Source organism: Oryza sativa, chromosome 4 (genome assembly GCF_034140825.1).
Source record: "Oryza sativa Japonica Group chromosome 4, ASM3414082v1".
Lineage (NCBI taxonomy): Eukaryota > Viridiplantae > Streptophyta > Magnoliopsida > Poales > Poaceae > Oryza > Oryza sativa.
Window position 1 is genome coordinate 32,327,163 of NC_089038.1, and position 18,168 is coordinate 32,345,330.

The following is an 18,168-nucleotide window of genomic DNA, read 5'->3' on the forward strand; positions in this document are numbered from 1 at the left end:
AGTCTCTCTCTCTCTCTCTCTCCCGTTCGTGCGTGCTAGCTAGGGCATCTCGTCGCATTGATGCAGCAGCCGCCGTCGCAGCCGCAGCCCGGCATGGGCGGCCCGCCTCCGCCGCCACAGGGCGCGGCGGGGCAGCCGCCGCAGTGGGGCGCGATCCCGCCGCCGATGCCGCCGCACCAGTACGGCGCGCCGCCGCCCCAGCAGCCGCCGGCGATGTGGGGCCAGCCCCCGCCGCAGGCGCACTACGGGCAGGTGCCCCCGCCCCAGCCGTACTACGCCGCGCCACCGCCGCAGGCGATGCCCGCCCCCGCGGCCGCGGACGAGGTGAAGACGCTCTGGATCGGCGACCTGCAGCCCTGGATGGACGAGAGCTACATCTACAACTGCTTCGCGGCCACCGGGGAGGTACGGGTCCTGATCTGCTGTGAGATTTGGTTGCCCGTAATTTTTTGTTTGTGTGGCTTGTTGCTGATGGAGTTGTACTGTGGTGTATTGCGACTAATTTAGTTCCTGATGCTGTATGTTGTGACTTGCGACTGACTTAGTTCTGACTTCTCAAAAGCTCTAGGCTATGAGTTGTGGGTCTACAATAAAAACAAAATTTCATGCTTCGGCTGATTTATCAGTGATTGTTGAATGTATCTTTTTGGTTTATTGAGATTTTATGAACATGCTACTTTCTTTAGTGAATCGATTTCGGAAGGTTTTGTTTGGTTTTTTACTTACTGTTTTCACATGGATGCTAAGTTTGCAGACTATATAACATTTGCGTACATTCTAAATGCTATTTATGTGATTCGGTTTTGCTATCAATATACATAAGCCATTGCTCAGATGATAATGGATGAAATGCAACATCTAATATACCCAGATTGTGTCCGCCCATTCATGATTTACCTACCGTATCTAACGTTTTGCATTTACTTGCAGGTTCAATCTGTGAAGCTTATCCGGGACAAACAAAGTGGACAGCTTCAGGGTTATGGCTTTGTTGAGTTTACAAGTCGTGCAGCTGCTGATCGAATTCTTCAGACTTATAATGGACAGATGATGCCGAATGTTGAGATGGTCTTCCGATTGAATTGGGCCAGTGCTGGCGAGAAGCGTGATGATACCCCTGACTACACCATTTTTGTCGGGGATTTGGCTGCAGATGTTACAGACTACCTACTACAAGAGACATTCAGGGTCCATTACCCTTCGGTTAAGGGTGCAAAAGTTGTAACTGACAAAATGACAATGCGTTCAAAGGGTTATGGGTTTGTGAAATTTGGTGATCCTACAGAGCAAGCTCGTGCAATGACTGAAATGAATGGAATGCTTTGCTCTTCCAGACCGATGCGTATTGGTCCAGCGGCAAATAAGAAAACAACAGGGGTTCAGGAGAGAGGTAAATGCTGCTGATCGTATTTCCCATTGACACCTTTTACTTATTAGCTATTATTATGGGCAGTTATCTTTATTTCTATCTATATGTATGGCTGGCTACTCTGCTTGATGATACCTTTTCCTTTTGATGTTCCGCTTTTACCTTTTCCGGTTTTACTTACTTTTACGGAATAAACCAAAGCTTGTGTGACCCTTTTTCTTCAAGAAGTCATTATTCCTTAGTACAACATTCCCTGTGAATTTGGATCATTTCATGCACTAGAACTAGAAAAATAGTAGACTTATGAAACTCGTGTTATCTGGAAGCAGGAGGTCAACAGGCTCTCTCCGTATTGGAGTTTTGGAACTGATTTGAGCTGTGATGCATTTCTTGTGTAATGCATGGCCTCATTTAGGTCAGTGTAAAACATTTATGTTCTAAATTTGAAGTCTGTTTCTTTCGATTTCTGCCCTCCGAATACTTCAGTCATTTATTCTTCTTGCTATTTCAGATTCTACTTCATTTGTGCACGCATACGTTTACTATACATTTTCTTTGTTTAAAAAGTTTTATGACTCATGCTTGATGTGATATGCACATAGTTAAATTAGCATGTTGGCTCGAGCTTGCTTTTATTTGCTAGGCTTGACTATTGAGGGTCATATCCGTGCTTCATGTATTGAGGCTTGATATTTTTAACATTTTCTATTTCCTTCTTTTTGAAAAATAGATTTTTGAATGACAAAATGTTAGTACCTTCTGTGAATAAATTCTTGTCTTTTTCATGCCTTCTAGTTTTTGTTTTTGTGATATTTTACACTTCGAGTTGCCACACTGTTTATCTGTTCTTTTAAACATCTGGAGAATATTCTGCTTCTTTTCTCAACATACATTATGATAGGCTTGCAATGTATCTCTCATTTTATCTGCCTCTAACTTGACATGGAATCGATTGTTGGGGCTGTATTTCATTCTGTATTGTGTTGTGTATTCAGCTTGTTTGAGATTCTATGTATACAATACTTAAAAAACAGTGTTCTGCTTGCCCTTTTCCTTGATTGGGTAGTCTTATTAGCATTTTTGGCCACTTAACTCCATTATAAGTCTGTTAAGTGAAATCTTGTCTACATGTGTACTATTAGCTTGGTGGTTTCGCCTCCATAATCTTATCAAACTTTAGCATGGTTCTGATGAACATGTTCCTGAATTGCTGAGCTATCCTAGTTACTCTATTCTAAATTGTCTTCAGTGATGCTTGATATTCTGCTTAATGCATATGGCTTGACATGGCTGGATCTATATGAATATCACTGCTTATGCTTGTAATAATCTATTTACTACTATAAGAACATCAGTGAACGAGACATTTGCATGATAAGCATTCATGTTTACCAGCATTTGACAAATCTTACATTGTATTTTCTTCACTTTTTTGCTTTCATTTACAGTACCAAATGCTCAAGGAGCTCAGTCTGAGAATGATCCTAACAATACCACCGTGCGTTCTTAGTTCTATTTTTCCTGTACAACAGTAATTTCTTTTCAGTTCATTTAGTGACTATGTTTGTTGTTGAGCTCAGATATTCGTTGGTGGTCTTGACCCCAACGTCACTGAAGATGTCTTGAAACAAGTTTTCGCTCCTTATGGAGAAGTTGTCCATGTTAAGATTCCTGTTGGGAAAAGATGTGGTTTTGTTCAATATGTTAACAGGTTGACTCTTTGTTCGTTTGTTCTATTTCCACAGATGTCTTACTGCCTTGTATTTTTTTTTTTTGATGAGGTACTTGCAAATTACTCTTGTCATTGCATATTCAGGCCTTCTGCTGAGCAAGCACTGGCAGTGCTACAAGGGACCTTGATTGGTGGGCAGAATGTTAGACTTTCGTGGGGTCGAAGCCTTTCAAACAAACAGGTCCAGATCAAACTCAACATAGTAATTTTCTTATCTATAAAGCTGTATAATGGAGCTAAAGTTGATAACATTGTGGTTTTTGAATGTCTTCAGCCTCAGCACGACTCGAATCAGTGGGGTGCTGGTGCTGGTGCTGGTGGTTACTATGGTGGCTATGGACAAGGTTATGAGGCTTATGGTGGGTATGCACAACCTCAGGATCCTAACATGTATGGTTATGGAGCCTATGCTGGTTATCCCAATTACCAACAGCAACAAGTAGCACAGCAGCAGCCGCCGCAGCAGGTGAGACTCCCCCTTCTTGTTTCCGATGTCATCTAACATTGGAAATTTACACACTTTACAAATATTGTAACTTTCTTGAAAGTTATCATGAATTCTGCCATGTCAATCAGCGTTTGCATAGCTATATCCTCTAGCGATTAATTTGAAGCATTATTTTTTCTTTCTTCCAGTGAGCCCTGTTTGATCGATCGCGTCTTTGGGCTGTGAGGCACACAACCCATTTCAAGCTACAGCTTTAGCTATGTTATTGCTATTCTCAATAGAGAGACGGTTTCTGAAGACTCCAGATTTCGATTGAGGTTTTAATGTATGAACTGTATTATGATTATGAACAACGGATGCTGCCATATCGTGGTTCCTATATTGAGTCATGTATTTTGAAAACATATCCTCTGTTTCCATCTCACCCTTATCATCGATTATTATTATTGCTATGTACCGTTTGTTTCCCGTTGGTTTTTGCGTGTTGGATTCTCCTTTTTCGTGAAGGACAAGTGAGTTTTCTGGTTGCCTGATTGGCCACGTGGGCGGACATTGCATCAGGGCATCAGTGTATGCTCTGCACAATGGAATCTCGCCAACTTTTGCTTCGACACTTTACCCCGGTTAAAATCTTTGCTCGTGTTTTTTTTCACCGTGAAAATGGCTGTTAAAATTTCTCTACTTGTTTTCACCGTGAATGGCTGTTAAAATGTGTATATCTATCTGATCGTGTGCCATGGAAGACGAAATGATAATCGTTTTCACTCGGGCTATTTACGAGGTTAGAAAGTAGAAACTAGAAAGACTTCAGGAAAGATCTGTTAAATGCCATGGTAAATTTGACACAGACAACGTAAAAGCTCCCATTAATCTAGTGCTACACTGACACCGACAGCGTAAAAGCACCCGTAAATCTAGTTGTATTATTCGCTTATTAACCCAGTTAAAGTTAATTAATCTGGTTCCACCATCTTATCCTAGCTAATGTGCTTTAAGATTAGCGCGCGATCGAATCGGCCGCCCTTGAAATCGAGAGAGCTCCGAACTTAACCTTCCCGTTTGCACGGCCGCATCGGTGGCCTTTTCCCCTTCCGCTTTCGTCTCGTCTCGCCTCGTCGCCTCGCCTCGCCTCCCCTCCCACCACCCTCTCTCTCTTTTCCCTCCCTTCCTCCCTCCCATGGCCCGCCCCAAGAGGACGAAGCCGCCGCCGCCGTCGCGCAAGGCGGAGGCGGCGGCGGCGGCGGCGCAGCGGCCGTCGTCTTCGTCGTCGTCGCCGTCGCCGTCCCTCCCCGAGGCGCTGCTGCTCGCGACGGTGTGCATGGTCGGCCTCCCCGTGGAGGTGCAGGTCCGCGACGGATCCGCGTACGCGGGCGTCCTCCACACCGCCTCCGTCGAAGGCGGATACGGTGGGTGCTCCTCCCTCTCTCCTCCTCCTCCTCCTCCTCCCCGTCGTTGTTTCTGTGGTTGGGTGGCTCGCTTAGGGTTCGGAGATCGCGGGGATGTGGTTGTGAGCGTGATCCAGCTGTGTGCGCGTGTGTGCGTAGTGGGTGGCGATTTTTAATAGGGTTGGTGCTCCGGCTTTTTTTTTTTTTCGTTTCGAAGTTAACTGGTTCGTGATCCGCTTGTTGGTTGGGTTGGGTGGCGGTGGACGCTGGACGCTTGCGTTGTTTGTTTTTTGGATAGTGCCATGGTGGGATGGATTTGGGGGTGGTTGCTGGTTAGAGATCGCTGGATGAGTTTCCCCCATTTGTGGCGTGGCTGTAGATGTACTTTTGTGTTTGCGGTTAAGATCTTGGCTGTTTGGTCTTTGATCGTCGTGATTGCGGTGGGGATTTGGATGAGAGTCCCGTAAATCGTTCCTGGGTTCGTGGTCTAGAGAGGATCTCGCACTGGGTTCCAGGATCATAGGCAATGATCCTGGTCTCTATAATGTAATCGGGTATCATGGTTATGCTATAAACCAACTGCCTGGTTGATTGCAAATATATGTTGTTTTTCTTCTCTAGAATTGAGATGCCAATTTGCCATGAAGAAATTTATGATTCATTTAGTGCATTCTAGCATTCTGGCAGCAGTCACATTTTTGGGTTTGATTCGTACTCCTTTTGGATTTGTAATATCCTAGGGATGCATTTTTTTTCTTGCCAGATCATGTTTATAATGTTGTTCTTTCTGGTTTCAACAATCAATTTAGTTTTCTTTTTCTGTGTGGAGAAAAAATGATACTGATGTATTTATGTTGAACAGGTGTTGTGCTAAAGAAAGCGCGAAAGATCGCTAACGGGAATGATAATGCCAATATTCCTCTGGGAGCTTTTGTAGATAGTCTTGTTATTCACCCAGATGATCTCGTTCAAGTCATTGCAAAGGTAGCTTTGATGTGCTTAAACATGCTAACAAATTTTCCCGCCAAAAGAAAAGGTATACTAACAGATTGCCTTCTCGTGGACGCTTCTACTTTTCAGGATTTTTCACTCCATACAAAAGATGTGTGCAGAACTCCTGTTTGTGATACCGTCGCAGCCAGTGCATATGTGAAGCCTCAAACTTCACATGTGAATGTGTTTCCACTAAAGTATATTCTTGATTCACCAATAATAGGATAAAACTCTTTCAATTGTTTCTTTAATGATGCTGGTTAATAATGTAGATTTCTAGCAATCTATTCTGTATATATATTTCAATGTCTATTCATTCTTGAGGTTAATTCATGCTATTTCTTTAACAGAGAGGTTAAGAAGTGCAGCACGCCAGGTGAGGAGACTAACATCTCCATTGGGAGAAGTTCTCCTGGTATTATGTCTAACCTCTTTACTATTTTACTCCGATAATTCTTTTTCCACTTTTCTTCCTTGTACTTAAACCCGTCCAACTGTTATGCTAGCCTCTCCAACTGGATATGTAGGGCCACGCCTCTCCTGTAACGAGATAATGAGTTCTGCGGTTGTTGGATCAAAAGATGGAAATACTAAGAGTGCAGTTTTGACTACACCCACAATGTCTTCAGATGTGAAAATCTCTCCTCCAGCCACAGTTGCTAAAACTGCCACGCCGAGCAAAACCATTGCTAAGGTGAGCTCTCTCGGACCCTTGATACGTAAGCATAGGGAAAACTGTGTCTAGAGAATTAGAGATCTAGAAAAATGTTTTGCTAATATATTTTACCTTTTAAGGAGCCCAGTACTATTTGGAAAGCATTATCAGTTATTTCGTCCATGTACATAACAATCTGTGCAAGGCTTGCCAACTATGTTATCAATGTTATCAGTGTGTTATTTTCTTATTTTGTATTATCAAGCACAGTTCTCTTTCCTTCCTATGTCATGGATTTCTATGCATCCTGAGGGAATGAAGCCGTGCCAATTCTGTTTTTATGTTTACTGCTGTCCTAGATGTTCTACCTTTGTAACCTTCCTGTGCTTCATCATTGTCATCAGTCCATTCACTATTGCAGGAATCCAAACTCAACCCTTGTGCTAGGGTCTTCTCTCCTTCGTTTGCAAGTTCCAGACCAGTACTTGCAGCTGCACCCTCTGTTAACCCAATCTACATCTCAAACTCTGTAGCTGGAGTTCCAACCGGGTTACCTGTATTTGAAACTAACTCAGTGCCAGGCGGTTCATCCCTGTCCAGCAAGGCTGTTCATTATAATAACCTGGCTGCTGCAAACTATGCTATTTCACCTCAATATACTCAGTCAGTAAGTTCTTTGATTAATTCTTTTATAATATCATTGTTGCTTCAATAGTTCATCACTTTCTTCAGATTGCTGTCATATAGTCATGAAGTGATAAACAAGGAAAATATTGCAATATGGTGCCAACTCCTATTCAGCACCGACATTCCTTTAAGCTGATAATTTGCTTTATGTGACCACTACTACTATCTCTACATATTTTAACTATTATCTTTACTCTGGTGTAATTTTCCATTTATCTTGAGATTAACTATTGAACTACTAATAGCTATCGTCAGGGGCGGAATCAGGCATGGGGCAGCTAGGGCTTGAGCCCCATGCCTAGCTCCATAATCCCCATTATAATCTTGAAAAATGCTATGTAATTTATGAAAATATTTGAGATCCCATTAGCTCAGCCTTAGGCGTGGAAATTTTCTGGCTCCGCCACTGGCTATCGTTTATCGTTATGTTATATTCTGTGCATTGAATTTTCAGATTCTACTTCACTTTGATCTTATTGCTGCATAACTCTGGCATGTACGTTTTGTTCGGATATGATCCTGCCTCCTGAATCCTTATACATGGTTTTTTGAATGACAGACCATGGGGCATAATGTGAGCAGGCTGGATCCTGCTAGAATTGGCACACCTTATCATCCCATGCAAGTTGGACCTGCTTACATTAGCCCTAGTCCTCAGCCTGTAAGTTCTAATCAGTTGTATATATATAAATATATATATATATATATATATATATATATATACTGATATTAATTTCAAAATGCTGTTCATTTGTACCTATTGGTTACATGATATACTATCATTTGCTCCTGTACTGATCTAATTTATTTTTATGTTATGACATCATAGGTTACTGGTGGGAAATTTAATCATGTTGTTTATGTACACCCATTTTCTCAGGTGAGTAATGCAACAGTGTTATTTCTATTAATAGCTCAAGTGGAACTCTGCGAGAGTAAGATGATGAATTAATGATGCAAGTACAATTTGTGTTGTTTCATACAATACTTTTAACTGATTAAATAGTGCTGATTCATTGGAGATATCATGGTTGTCTTTTGTATCGCTCAACCAGTAGATAGTGCAAGTGAGGCACTGTTATCCAAATTGAACTTGGATATTCGTCTGTTTTAAAAAATAAAAACTACTCAGCTACATTTCACACATTAGATAATGTGAAGCTTCATTTCGTGGCATGCATCTTTGTTGGCAACCCTATACATTGCGTAGTCATTTAGGCATATGAAGCTCTCCTGTTAACCGTAATGATTAATATTTGACATTATCATCCCTCTAAAAAACTCATCCTAGTTATATTTACTGCAAATACAAATTGCCCTAACTGCTTTTAGCTGATCTACTATTTGCTTTCCGCTGAAGGATGTAATGCATGGAGCACCTGTTATGCCCCAAGGATGGTCTCTTCCTGCACCATTGAACTCACATCAAGCTAGCCTCCAGAAGTTCCAAGGTAAAAATCGTACTCATTGTCGACTGCTTCCTTTATTTTAATGGAAGGTATTAAAATGTTTATTTTATTTATTCATTACACTAATCAAAACATTTTACTTCGAAACTCTCCAGGCACAGCCCCTGTATATGTAGCCCCACCTATCATGGCAACTGGGAACCTGCCATTGGTGGTACCAAGCCCTGCACCGCTTGTGCAGCCATTCCAGGCCGTTCGTCCCATCATGGTACCTGCTGCAAGCAGCATGGTTCCAGGCAAATACATGTAAACTTGTCATAGCAGTGTGATATCAGTTTTTGTTGGAAGAATCTTGGTTTTACCCCTTTGGCCGTTGGGGTTTACATCTAAGAGGACTCGCAGTTTTGCCTAATCTGTTAATTCTCTTGCTAGTTGCTGGTCTGTGTCCGTCTTTTTGTTGGAAGGACTTGCAACTTTTACCATTCTTAATGCTTTGGCATCATCACGATTTTCCTTTTTTCTTTTTTTTTTCTTTTTGGATCATTGGGGTGGGGGTGGTGGGGGTGTTCCATGAGAGCAGTTAAATGAAATAGAGAATATTGAAGCATTTTTTTTGTCATGTCAAATACCTTTTCCCTTTTTGAAGAGTAGCATGTACTATGTACAATGAGACACTGTAAAAGAGTTAGATAGTAAATTGATTGTTTTCACAGGGCTAATGTACATTGATCTTGTGAACTGTTCTCATATAATGACGGACAATCCCGCTATGAATTAGTTTTACCTTTTTGGAGCATGTGCTGACGATTGATCCAGTGTTTATTTGCGCCAAGTAGCGTTTGTTGTAGCAGCTGCTATATATAGAGGTTACAGATTTCTACTGTCCGCTACTGCTATAAGATAGTGGATCCAACATAGTGTATTGGAAATGGAACTTGGCGACCGATATTACAATAGGCTTTGTTGGCCTGCTATTACGCTTAAACACGAATACACGATGTTCTCTGTGTATGAATAGGATATAAGTTAACGTCGTGTGCTTTCTTTCTCTCATTTATTTATGTTGCTTTGTAGTTTTTATACCTTGAAATGTATGAGTAATTAAGTCTATACTTCTAAATTGCAAGTGAAACTAGATGTTAGTGTTACTACATAATCTAAATTTACTGTTTATTTTTTGAATCCCGTTATTGGACAGTAGCACCCGCGATCTTCAATCGGCTACAAAAATTTCAAGCCCGAAACCTTCACACCAGGTCTTTCACAAGCTACTTGAGAAATCACTGGATTTGCCTCTCAGACTGGCCAGGCACGCCAATGTCCATGAGTAATAAGAAGCTAGTTCTTGTAGAAAGAGTGCCTAAAGTAGCTCTTCTAGTTTGCATATTTTATATTGCATACTCCCTCCGGTTCCATATTAATTGACGTTTTGAACAAGATTGAGGTCAAACTTTTATGATTTAGACTATCAATAACTTTAAAAATATTTAGTTTAAAGAAACTAGAACAATATATATAGATTTGTCTTTTAAAGTACTATAATAAAAGTAAACATGCATTTATTTATTATATATATTATGATATAAAAATAAGATCAAAGATATATCTTGTAGACCGTGTCATTGTCCAAAACGTCAATTAAAATGAAACCGGAGGGAGTATGTTATTTTCATACTGTCGACTGGAATGCCCTACGATAATCGGATTGTCCGGTTCTATAGTTGTTTTCTACCGTTGTTGCATTGACCAGACTGTCCTATAGCTGTAAGATAATCCAACTCCAGTATAGGCTGTGTTTAGTTTCTGAAATTGGGGAGAAGTTTAGGGAAAGTTGGTAGTTTGGAAAAAAAGTTTAGAGTTTATGTGAGTAGGAAAGTTTTGGATGTGATGTGGTGTGATGGAAAGTTGGGAGTTTGGAGGAAGTTTGGTGTGAACTAAACAAGACCATAGTTGGACTGTCCGGTTAGTTCTAATTCTGCTAAAAGTTTCTTGAAATTTCAGGAAACATCTATTCTACCCTCTAGGCGACAACAACAATACTCAAGGCCCTTTTCGTGAATAGTCTGTCCTTTTTTTTTCTTTTTTTTGCAATGGTAACTGATACTATAGCCGTTGAGCTATAAAAGGGCAAGATAATACGATTGGCAACACCACACTCCATATCCCCGCGAATGCGTCCACATAACACATGCTCTAAACAATAGAAACCAGCGGCACCTCCTGATCTCACTAAATTCCTATTGAAACCTACGTGTGCGTAATATTTGTGGACACCAAGATTTAAATATTGGTGGATGGAGTCATCACCCATATATAACTTCACCATCATACCGCCGCTGGTGCTTCCCTAATCAGCTTACCATCTGATTGTCCGGCTAGGCCAACTCCCAAGGCAAACTTTGAATCACAAAAACGAATAACCCTGGTTGGCTCCACATGTATCCACTGAGCACTTTAGCGATTTAGATGTTACACCATCTAACGTGCATCACACCGAGATGATTAGTACCTTAATACCTCAAACTACAAGTTTCATCCCGCTAGCTATATATAGTACGGTCTTTGAATGTAAAAACAACCTATTTGTAAGCACGTTCACCCCAAGTCCCTAACTCCTTGAACGTGTTTTTACCTTGAAGAGGGTTGTAGCCAACTTCCGATCTCTTGATGACCGTAAGCTATCTCCAAATGGACAAAACGGTGTAGCATTGTTTGTATCATCAAAATCCTTTTTTTTTCAAACTTAGCAAAAGTAAATAGTTCCGATGATCATATTGTCATCAACCACCAAAACAACCAGAGGGGCTAGATGCTTTCACGTGGCATACCGCATTTGCTGAAGATTTTGTGGCAAAGTGTGAATACCATCCAAGTATTCTCAGACTGCACCATGATAGACTTCAATTGACTTTTTTTTTAAAAAAAAAAAACTACTTCATCTGTCCCAAAATAAGTCCAGCCCTGAGTAGAATTCAATTGATTTAATATTAACTTCTGCCAGATTCCGCAAGGACAACAATACCGGATGCACATGTCAGTAATGAAAAAGCAAAGTCGAAAGATACATCTTCCGGTTTCTGAGATACTGTAATAGATTTTGACAATAACAGCTTGCCTTCTGTTACTTAATTATCACAAGGGCCATGGTACAAATGCTTTCGATTCAGATATGCCATTTTCCTATATGGGGCCTAGTCCTTCCAAGTTTTTTCTCATTTCTTTTTGTTCCAAGTATGAAGTAACTTTTTTGTATGGCTTTACATCATTATTAAAAGGTTCAAGTATCCTTAAATGGAAGACGAATGAAAATGAAAGATAGCTCAAGTATCCTTATAAGGAAGACAAATAAAAGCGAAAGACAAGTATATATCCTAGAGTACGAGTCTACGCCTTTGGCATCCAGCCATTTATAGTAAGACTTGGCAGAAACAATCTGGATTTGAAGCTTTCACCTAACATTAAGAATCATTTTGTCTTTCTCAAGCGCTGCTTTCATTTGTTGTCAACCTTCATTTCATGACTGTCATCTGGAATTTTGATTTTCAATGTAACAGCAAGTTTGTTAGTTCTTGCAGTAAATAATAGATAATAATAAAATGTTCCCAAGAGGTGTAGAAGGTTACCTTGGGGATTATGTACTGCGGTTGAAGCCTCTACCGGAGGTGCAGTTCCTGAAATAAAAGAGGGGTTTATGTTTAGAACACAATCCAAGGAAAATGGTTATTGTTAGCATCACTGCTTATGTAAGGCACACAACAAAGAACTAGCAGAAAATCAATGGTTACACACGACTAAGGAGAAGGATTTATGTTAGCAACACAATCTAGCTTATGTATGGGGAACACAACATAGTACTAGCAGCAAATCAATGGTTACACACGAGGAAAAGGATTTATGTTAGCAACACAATCTAGCTTATGTATGGCACACAACAAAGTACTAACAGCAAATCAATGGTTACACACAAGGAAAAAAAAGCTTGTGCAGGCAAAGGATTATCTTTGAGCCAATAAACAAACATATTTGCTCAGAACATATGCCCATAGAATCAAAGCTTTTAACGTTACTCTAGGTGCCAATAAAAACATTAAAAGTAGAGGGTATCACATTTTTACCTCCTGAGGCTTCTGACTTTGAGTCATCAGCTCCTTTGGAAATGTCTCTCTCTGTGTCCAGCTGCACAGCTTGTTCTGTGCTTTCTAAATATTCATATCAACAGCATTAACTAGAGGGTTAATACTAAGCATGTCAAATAATGGAATTATGTATTACCCGGTGGTTCCATAAAAGTTTGTTGCTTGCTATTTGTAGCATTAGGCTGCTCTTTGGGACCTAAAGATACAAATCCATTTAGTGATTGTTCTTGATAGAAAATAAGTCATCGAGGGCAGAAGGGGCATATATAGTGTTGTACAGATGCTATCTTGACAACGAGCGTGCTGAATTTGTCATGCCCCAAAATAAAATAACTGAATCTACTTGTGTGTGACACACATGAATCGAGCATACAACATCTAAATCTTACCCAAAGATTCCTTTATAGCATCCATTACTGGAACATTAAGCAGATGCCTTTCCCCTATAATGACACAAAAAATGTGATCTATTATTTAAGCTTTATTTCTATCCAGAGGTAATATATTATTCAAAGTAGATCAAATTGCATTCCTCCAACGAACATACCTGATGACTCTTCAGTGTGCTTTGAAGATTCAGAGACTGTTTGAATCTCATTGACAGTTTTCCCTCCAGCGACTTCCTTGCATGATGCCAATACAGGTTGACCTGATTTAATAGGTACCACAGCAGATAACGGTTGTGGATTCACATGTTCAGTACCCTGCTCGGAGAAAATCCTTGATTCAGCATTACTGGGTGAAACTGAGATAGGTACTGCTGCAACAACCCCAGAACCCATGTGAGGTCTTGGAACGGAAGGGACCGTGTGCTTAGTGAAGGATTTCTCTACAGGCCTCCTCATCTGTAGAGGCTTTGCAAATGTAACATCCTCCAAGGGGACTGGAATAGGACCAGAAGCTTGTCTGTAAACAGTAGATGGCCTCTTTCGAACTTGACTTGGTCGAAGCATAGGGAGATCTGGGGCAAGATCATCTTTTGGTGTTATTGGGCGGAGGTTATTTTCATCTGGAATCCAACCTTTGAGAACCTGATTGTCCTTCACTTTCACCGTAATCAGAGAAAACCCAGGAAATTTCTTCGACATCTTACCAACAAAATACTTGCCAACAATATCATCTTTGACTGAATTACCTTGCAAAGGAGCACTAGTATAAATGGAGGCTTGGCTGAGAGAAGTCTTAACCAGATTGACAGAATCTCTAGGTCCACTGGATCTATTAGCTGGGCCTTGCTTTGTAGGCAAAGCCTGAATTGTGCCTATATTAGGGCCAAAGCTACCACCTGATGTATGGTTGATCTGTATCCCATCCTGTCGGATGTTTGAGCTATCTTGTGTGCTGTGAAGAGGTGGGACGCTCTGAATGTGCTGCACACTATATGGTAATTCATGCATGCCGTACTCATACTTCCGTGGACGACCACGCTTACGCTTAGCACCAGAGCTTAATGTCTGCTCCATGGGTAGTGGTTCATTATGTGCAACAGCTTTATTCTCTTCAGATGTCATCTTTGGCAATTTGCTTTAACTTTTTGCAGCTGAACCTAGGAACGATGATAATGCCCCGTAAAAGTGTATTCACCACCTTCAATTACTTGATGAGTTTTTCTCCCCTTGAACATGCAAAGTGAGCGCAATGAGCAACCTCAATAGCGAAAGGATGGCAAAATATGGCAAGTAATCACAAGAAGATTAGAAGATGATAGAGCAAGTCGACAATCAGGAAGATAGAAGCCTACTTTCCATATCCGCTAAGAATGAAATTAATTAAGTCTGCTAAGAACGTAACTAAAAAGGAAGCTCTCATGGAATTATTTTCAAAAGAGACATAGCACAGTTTGCAATAAATAAAGTACCCACAGGGTCATATCTAGGGGAGAAAATGGTCGGAAAACAGCTTCAACCATTTCTGTAACCGTACTTTTCTCGAAAATATAATTGAAAGCAGTAGAGCCGGAAATGGAAATGGAAATGATATTGAAAAATCAAAAAGGGAATAATCCGGGCGGAAATGTGTTGGAATCATTAGGAAACCAACAATTCATGTCGGAAACATCAAATAGTAACAACATATGTTTTCACACACTTGACCAACACACATATACACGTAATATAACTCAATTTATTTAATATGATGGCATGTTTACATATAGCCATTGACAATTGTACTAAAAACATTTATGAACTAATAAAATAGTTGTATACGAGGTGCATAATGAAGTTTAAATATTTAATATGGTGGTTGGTGCATGTCTTTTCTAACTTATAGGTCAGCTGTTTGAATCCCCTAGCTGGAACCATTTTTGTGAAAGAAGTGGGCAGGGTAGCTTGGTCAAGTCCTGATTGACGTAGTGGCTCTCTACACGGTGATGTGGCCTGAAGTGGTCCTCTACTTGGCGTGGATCATGGGCCTCTACGCGTTGCTATAGTCAGCCTCTAGTTGGAGCTGTATATGCTAATTACCGATTTCCCCAAAATGATAATTTCTGGAACAATATGATAAACCAAGAAAATGGTCGATTGAACAGCAAAACCATTTCTGCCACCGTTTCGAATGGCTCTTACCGTTTCCGTAACCGTTTCAAGGGGCAGACACAACAGGGGGGCCCGAGCATCCCCTGCTGCGGTCCAACCATTCTTCCATTCGTACAAGTGGCAGGGTTGTAGCGTGTGAGTGCAAGCCGACTCTGGTGTGCATGCCGCTTAGTTGAGTTCAGCTGCTCAGGTGTTGGTGCCTCTGCTGTGGGCTGTGGCTGTGATAAATGAAGGCAATTTGTGTTCAGTTTCCAAATTTACATTTATAAAATTATGAAGTAGCACTTCAAAATCACCATTAATTATGATGATATTAGTACACAAATAGATATTTAAGCACATTTATCAGTTCTCAGGACTTCGCTGTGCATTGCCGAATTACTATCTTCAATTTTCTTTTGCACGATTGGTTTGTTTACATGCGGTTCATGTATAAATTTGGATCCAAAAAAATGATTCCTTTCACTTCAGTCGTTACTAATGTGTTTTTTATTTCACTGGCAACCCCTACATTTTAATCCTGTGTGCGTCGGTTACCATTCCTAGTGACCAAATCCATTGGAAACAGTAATTGCCAAAAACGAGCATTGGAGGAGGAATTTCCACGAAGCCCTAGTCATATCTAATGTTTATATAATAAATAACAGTAAATATCCATGAAGCAATGAAAATGAAATTTGTCAGATGCATACGAGGCAAAAGGAACATAAATACCTTCCTGGCTATAAATGTTCTATAGCAACTATTACTAGCATCAACATGTAATAAATTAAACTGGGTTATATTCTTGGATTACAAATGCAGAAACCAACTTATTACGGCGTTGAGCTCTTGTAGATCTGTAACACATGCCCTGAGCACAAACACTCAAGCTTTGTAAAATATGTGTCAAACAGATGAACTAGAGGGACCAACTAATATCACCAAACTTGTTCGTTGGAACTTGTAATAATCCCTAAATGTTGCACCAAAATTGCAAGCCTGGGCTCAAGCAACAAAAAGAATCGTATAAAGATGAGTTGGAGGTGAAGTTCATTACCACTAGCAATCTTATCCAATTCCTACCCAACCTACCACACTAAAACCTAAAAAAAATGCAGCAATGCATTTTTTAAGTAAAATTAAAGGCCGAGGCACAGCTTTGTTGAAAGCAATAACCAAATGAAATGATTTCCCCTCCTCCTGTACCATTGATTACCATATTACATCAACACATAACATCGATTAACTGAGCTCCTAAATTCCGGGAAAAAAACTGGATGAGCTAATCAGAGGGCAAAAAAAAAAAAATCCATCTAATCCCGAATGGGTCACAAATCCAATCAACGCCGTCTCATGAAATGACGCAGATGCCCAAGAGAGAAAAAAATGGATACCTCCAATCCGATCCGACCCCGATACGATCGCCGTTCCCGCGCGCGCGAGGAGGCCGCGCACCAAGGGTGATAGTTGATACGGCCACTAAGGGGGGTGAGGCAATCCGCGCCGTGTCTCCGGCGCCCGTTCGGCTTCTCCCCCGCGGCGCGAGGAGAGGAGAGGTGGCGCGCCGAGGCGGCGGAGGAGAGCTCGCCGGGGCACCACCGGCGGAGACACGGAGGAGGAGGAGGAGGAGAGATGGGGAGGAAAACGCGAGAGGGAGGGGGGGAGGCGATGCGAGGCGTGGATGGAAATCGTTTGCCGTTTCGATCGTGAAGGCGAAGCCGTGCCGTCCGTCGATCCCAGCCGATGGATTTAGTTTGGACGGTTTGGATTTGTTGGTATTGGTTTTCTTTTCCCTTTTTTTTTTCTGAGAGGTTGTCTGTTTTGATGATGATGGATGGCTACCAACTCGAGGTTTCGAAGGGGGCCGAGCCATCGGGCCAGCGTTGGCATTAACGTGTGGGCCGACCCATAAGCTACATATGGGTCCACGAGGCCCATCATTGGCGTGTTTGAGTAGGGGAAAGGAGAATGTTGAAAAGATGCTCAAAACGAGATGAACCATTTTCACATAATTAATTAAGTATTAATTATTTTAAATTAAAAATTAATATGATTTTTTAAAATAATTTTTATAGATTTTTTCCAAAATACACACCATTCAGGAAATGTGCGCATAAAAAACTGAGGGACTTTTTCTCTTTATCCTCTCCAAACGTTTTGAGTTTTCATTTTTCTCTCTTGTTTGTTGTGCATAAGTCAATCTCAATAAAAAAACTGAGAGATTTTTTCTCTTTATCCTCTCTTCCTAAGCAGTTTGTAGTACATCTAAAGTAAGGTTTCTAGATGCTAAACGGTTCATTATAATAAATCTTATAATTTGGGTAAAGTTTTCCTCTGATAACACACGCAAGAGTAGTACATCTAAAGTAAGGGTTTCTGGATGCTAAACGGTTCATCCATTTTTTCTATAAAACTAATGTCCACTAAATATCTAAAACTCAACATGCAAACATAATATTTATTAACACTCCTAAAATCTACATGCAAACATGTCACATCAACTCATTTAACACACAAAGTTCAACATGCAAACATATATTAATTATATCTATAATTTATTTCATTCTAAAAGTAAGCATACACATGCTAAATCATCATTCTCAAATTATTTTCATAATATTTTAATCCAAATTACTCCCTCCGTTTCAAAATGTTTGACACCGTTGACTTTTTAGCACGTGTTTGACCGTTCGTCTTATTAAAAAAAATTATGAAATATATAAAACTATATGTGTACATGAAAGTATATTTAACAATGAATAAAATGATATGAAAATAATAAATAATTATTTAAATTTGAATGGTCAAACACGTGCTTAAAAAGTCAACGGTGTC

At 40.5% G+C, this 18,168-nt stretch overlaps 3 protein-coding genes across 10 annotated transcripts; 2 read left to right on the top strand and 1 right to left on the bottom strand.

Annotated features, from left to right (window-relative positions):
- LOC4337064 (RNA-binding protein L-like) lies at window positions 1-4,001 on the top strand. Its single transcript, XM_015781483.3, has 7 exons — window positions 1-405; window positions 931-1,390; window positions 2,818-2,867; window positions 2,950-3,080; window positions 3,186-3,282; window positions 3,376-3,567; window positions 3,738-4,001. Exons 1-7 carry the CDS (start codon window positions 61-63, stop codon window positions 3,738-3,740), a joined length of 1,278 nt encoding a protein of 425 aa, XP_015636969.1. The 5' UTR covers window positions 1-60; the 3' UTR covers window positions 3,741-4,001.
- A 605-nt stretch (window positions 4,002-4,606) lies between these two features.
- LOC4337065 (flocculation protein FLO11) lies at window positions 4,607-9,397 on the top strand. 2 transcript variants are annotated; one of them, XM_015778340.3, is made up of 10 exons: window positions 4,607-4,955; window positions 5,797-5,918; window positions 6,015-6,124; window positions 6,278-6,342; window positions 6,434-6,621; window positions 7,004-7,249; window positions 7,829-7,930; window positions 8,099-8,149; window positions 8,630-8,720; window positions 8,834-9,397. In XM_015778340.3, the coding sequence occupies exons 1-10, from the start codon at window positions 4,727-4,729 to the stop codon at window positions 8,986-8,988; spliced, it is 1,359 nt and encodes a 452-aa protein (XP_015633826.2). In that variant the 5' UTR covers window positions 4,607-4,726; the 3' UTR covers window positions 8,989-9,397. The 2 variants fall into 2 exon arrangements, with proteins under 2 accessions (XP_015633826.2, XP_015633827.2); XM_015778341.3 differs by having other exon boundaries at window positions 6,455-6,621.
- Window positions 9,398-11,870: 2,473 nt separating this feature from the next.
- On the bottom strand, window positions 11,871-16,990 carry LOC4337066 (uncharacterized). Of its 7 annotated transcripts, none has more exons than XM_015781718.3 (8): window positions 16,728-16,990; window positions 15,382-15,569; window positions 13,362-14,429; window positions 13,204-13,257; window positions 12,951-13,010; window positions 12,794-12,868; window positions 12,302-12,349; window positions 11,871-12,205 (listed from the first exon to the last, which is right to left on the bottom strand). In XM_015781718.3, the coding sequence occupies exons 3-8, from the start codon at window positions 14,323-14,325 to the stop codon at window positions 12,171-12,173; spliced, it is 1,236 nt and encodes a 411-aa protein (XP_015637204.1). In that variant the 5' UTR covers window positions 14,326-14,429; window positions 15,382-15,569; window positions 16,728-16,990; the 3' UTR covers window positions 11,871-12,170. The 7 variants fall into 7 exon arrangements, with proteins under 7 accessions (XP_015637204.1, XP_015637203.1, XP_015637202.1 ...); XM_015781717.3 differs by having other exon boundaries at window positions 12,794-12,877; XM_015781716.3 differs by having other exon boundaries at window positions 13,204-13,281.
- Window positions 16,991-18,168: the final 1,178 nt, after the last annotated feature.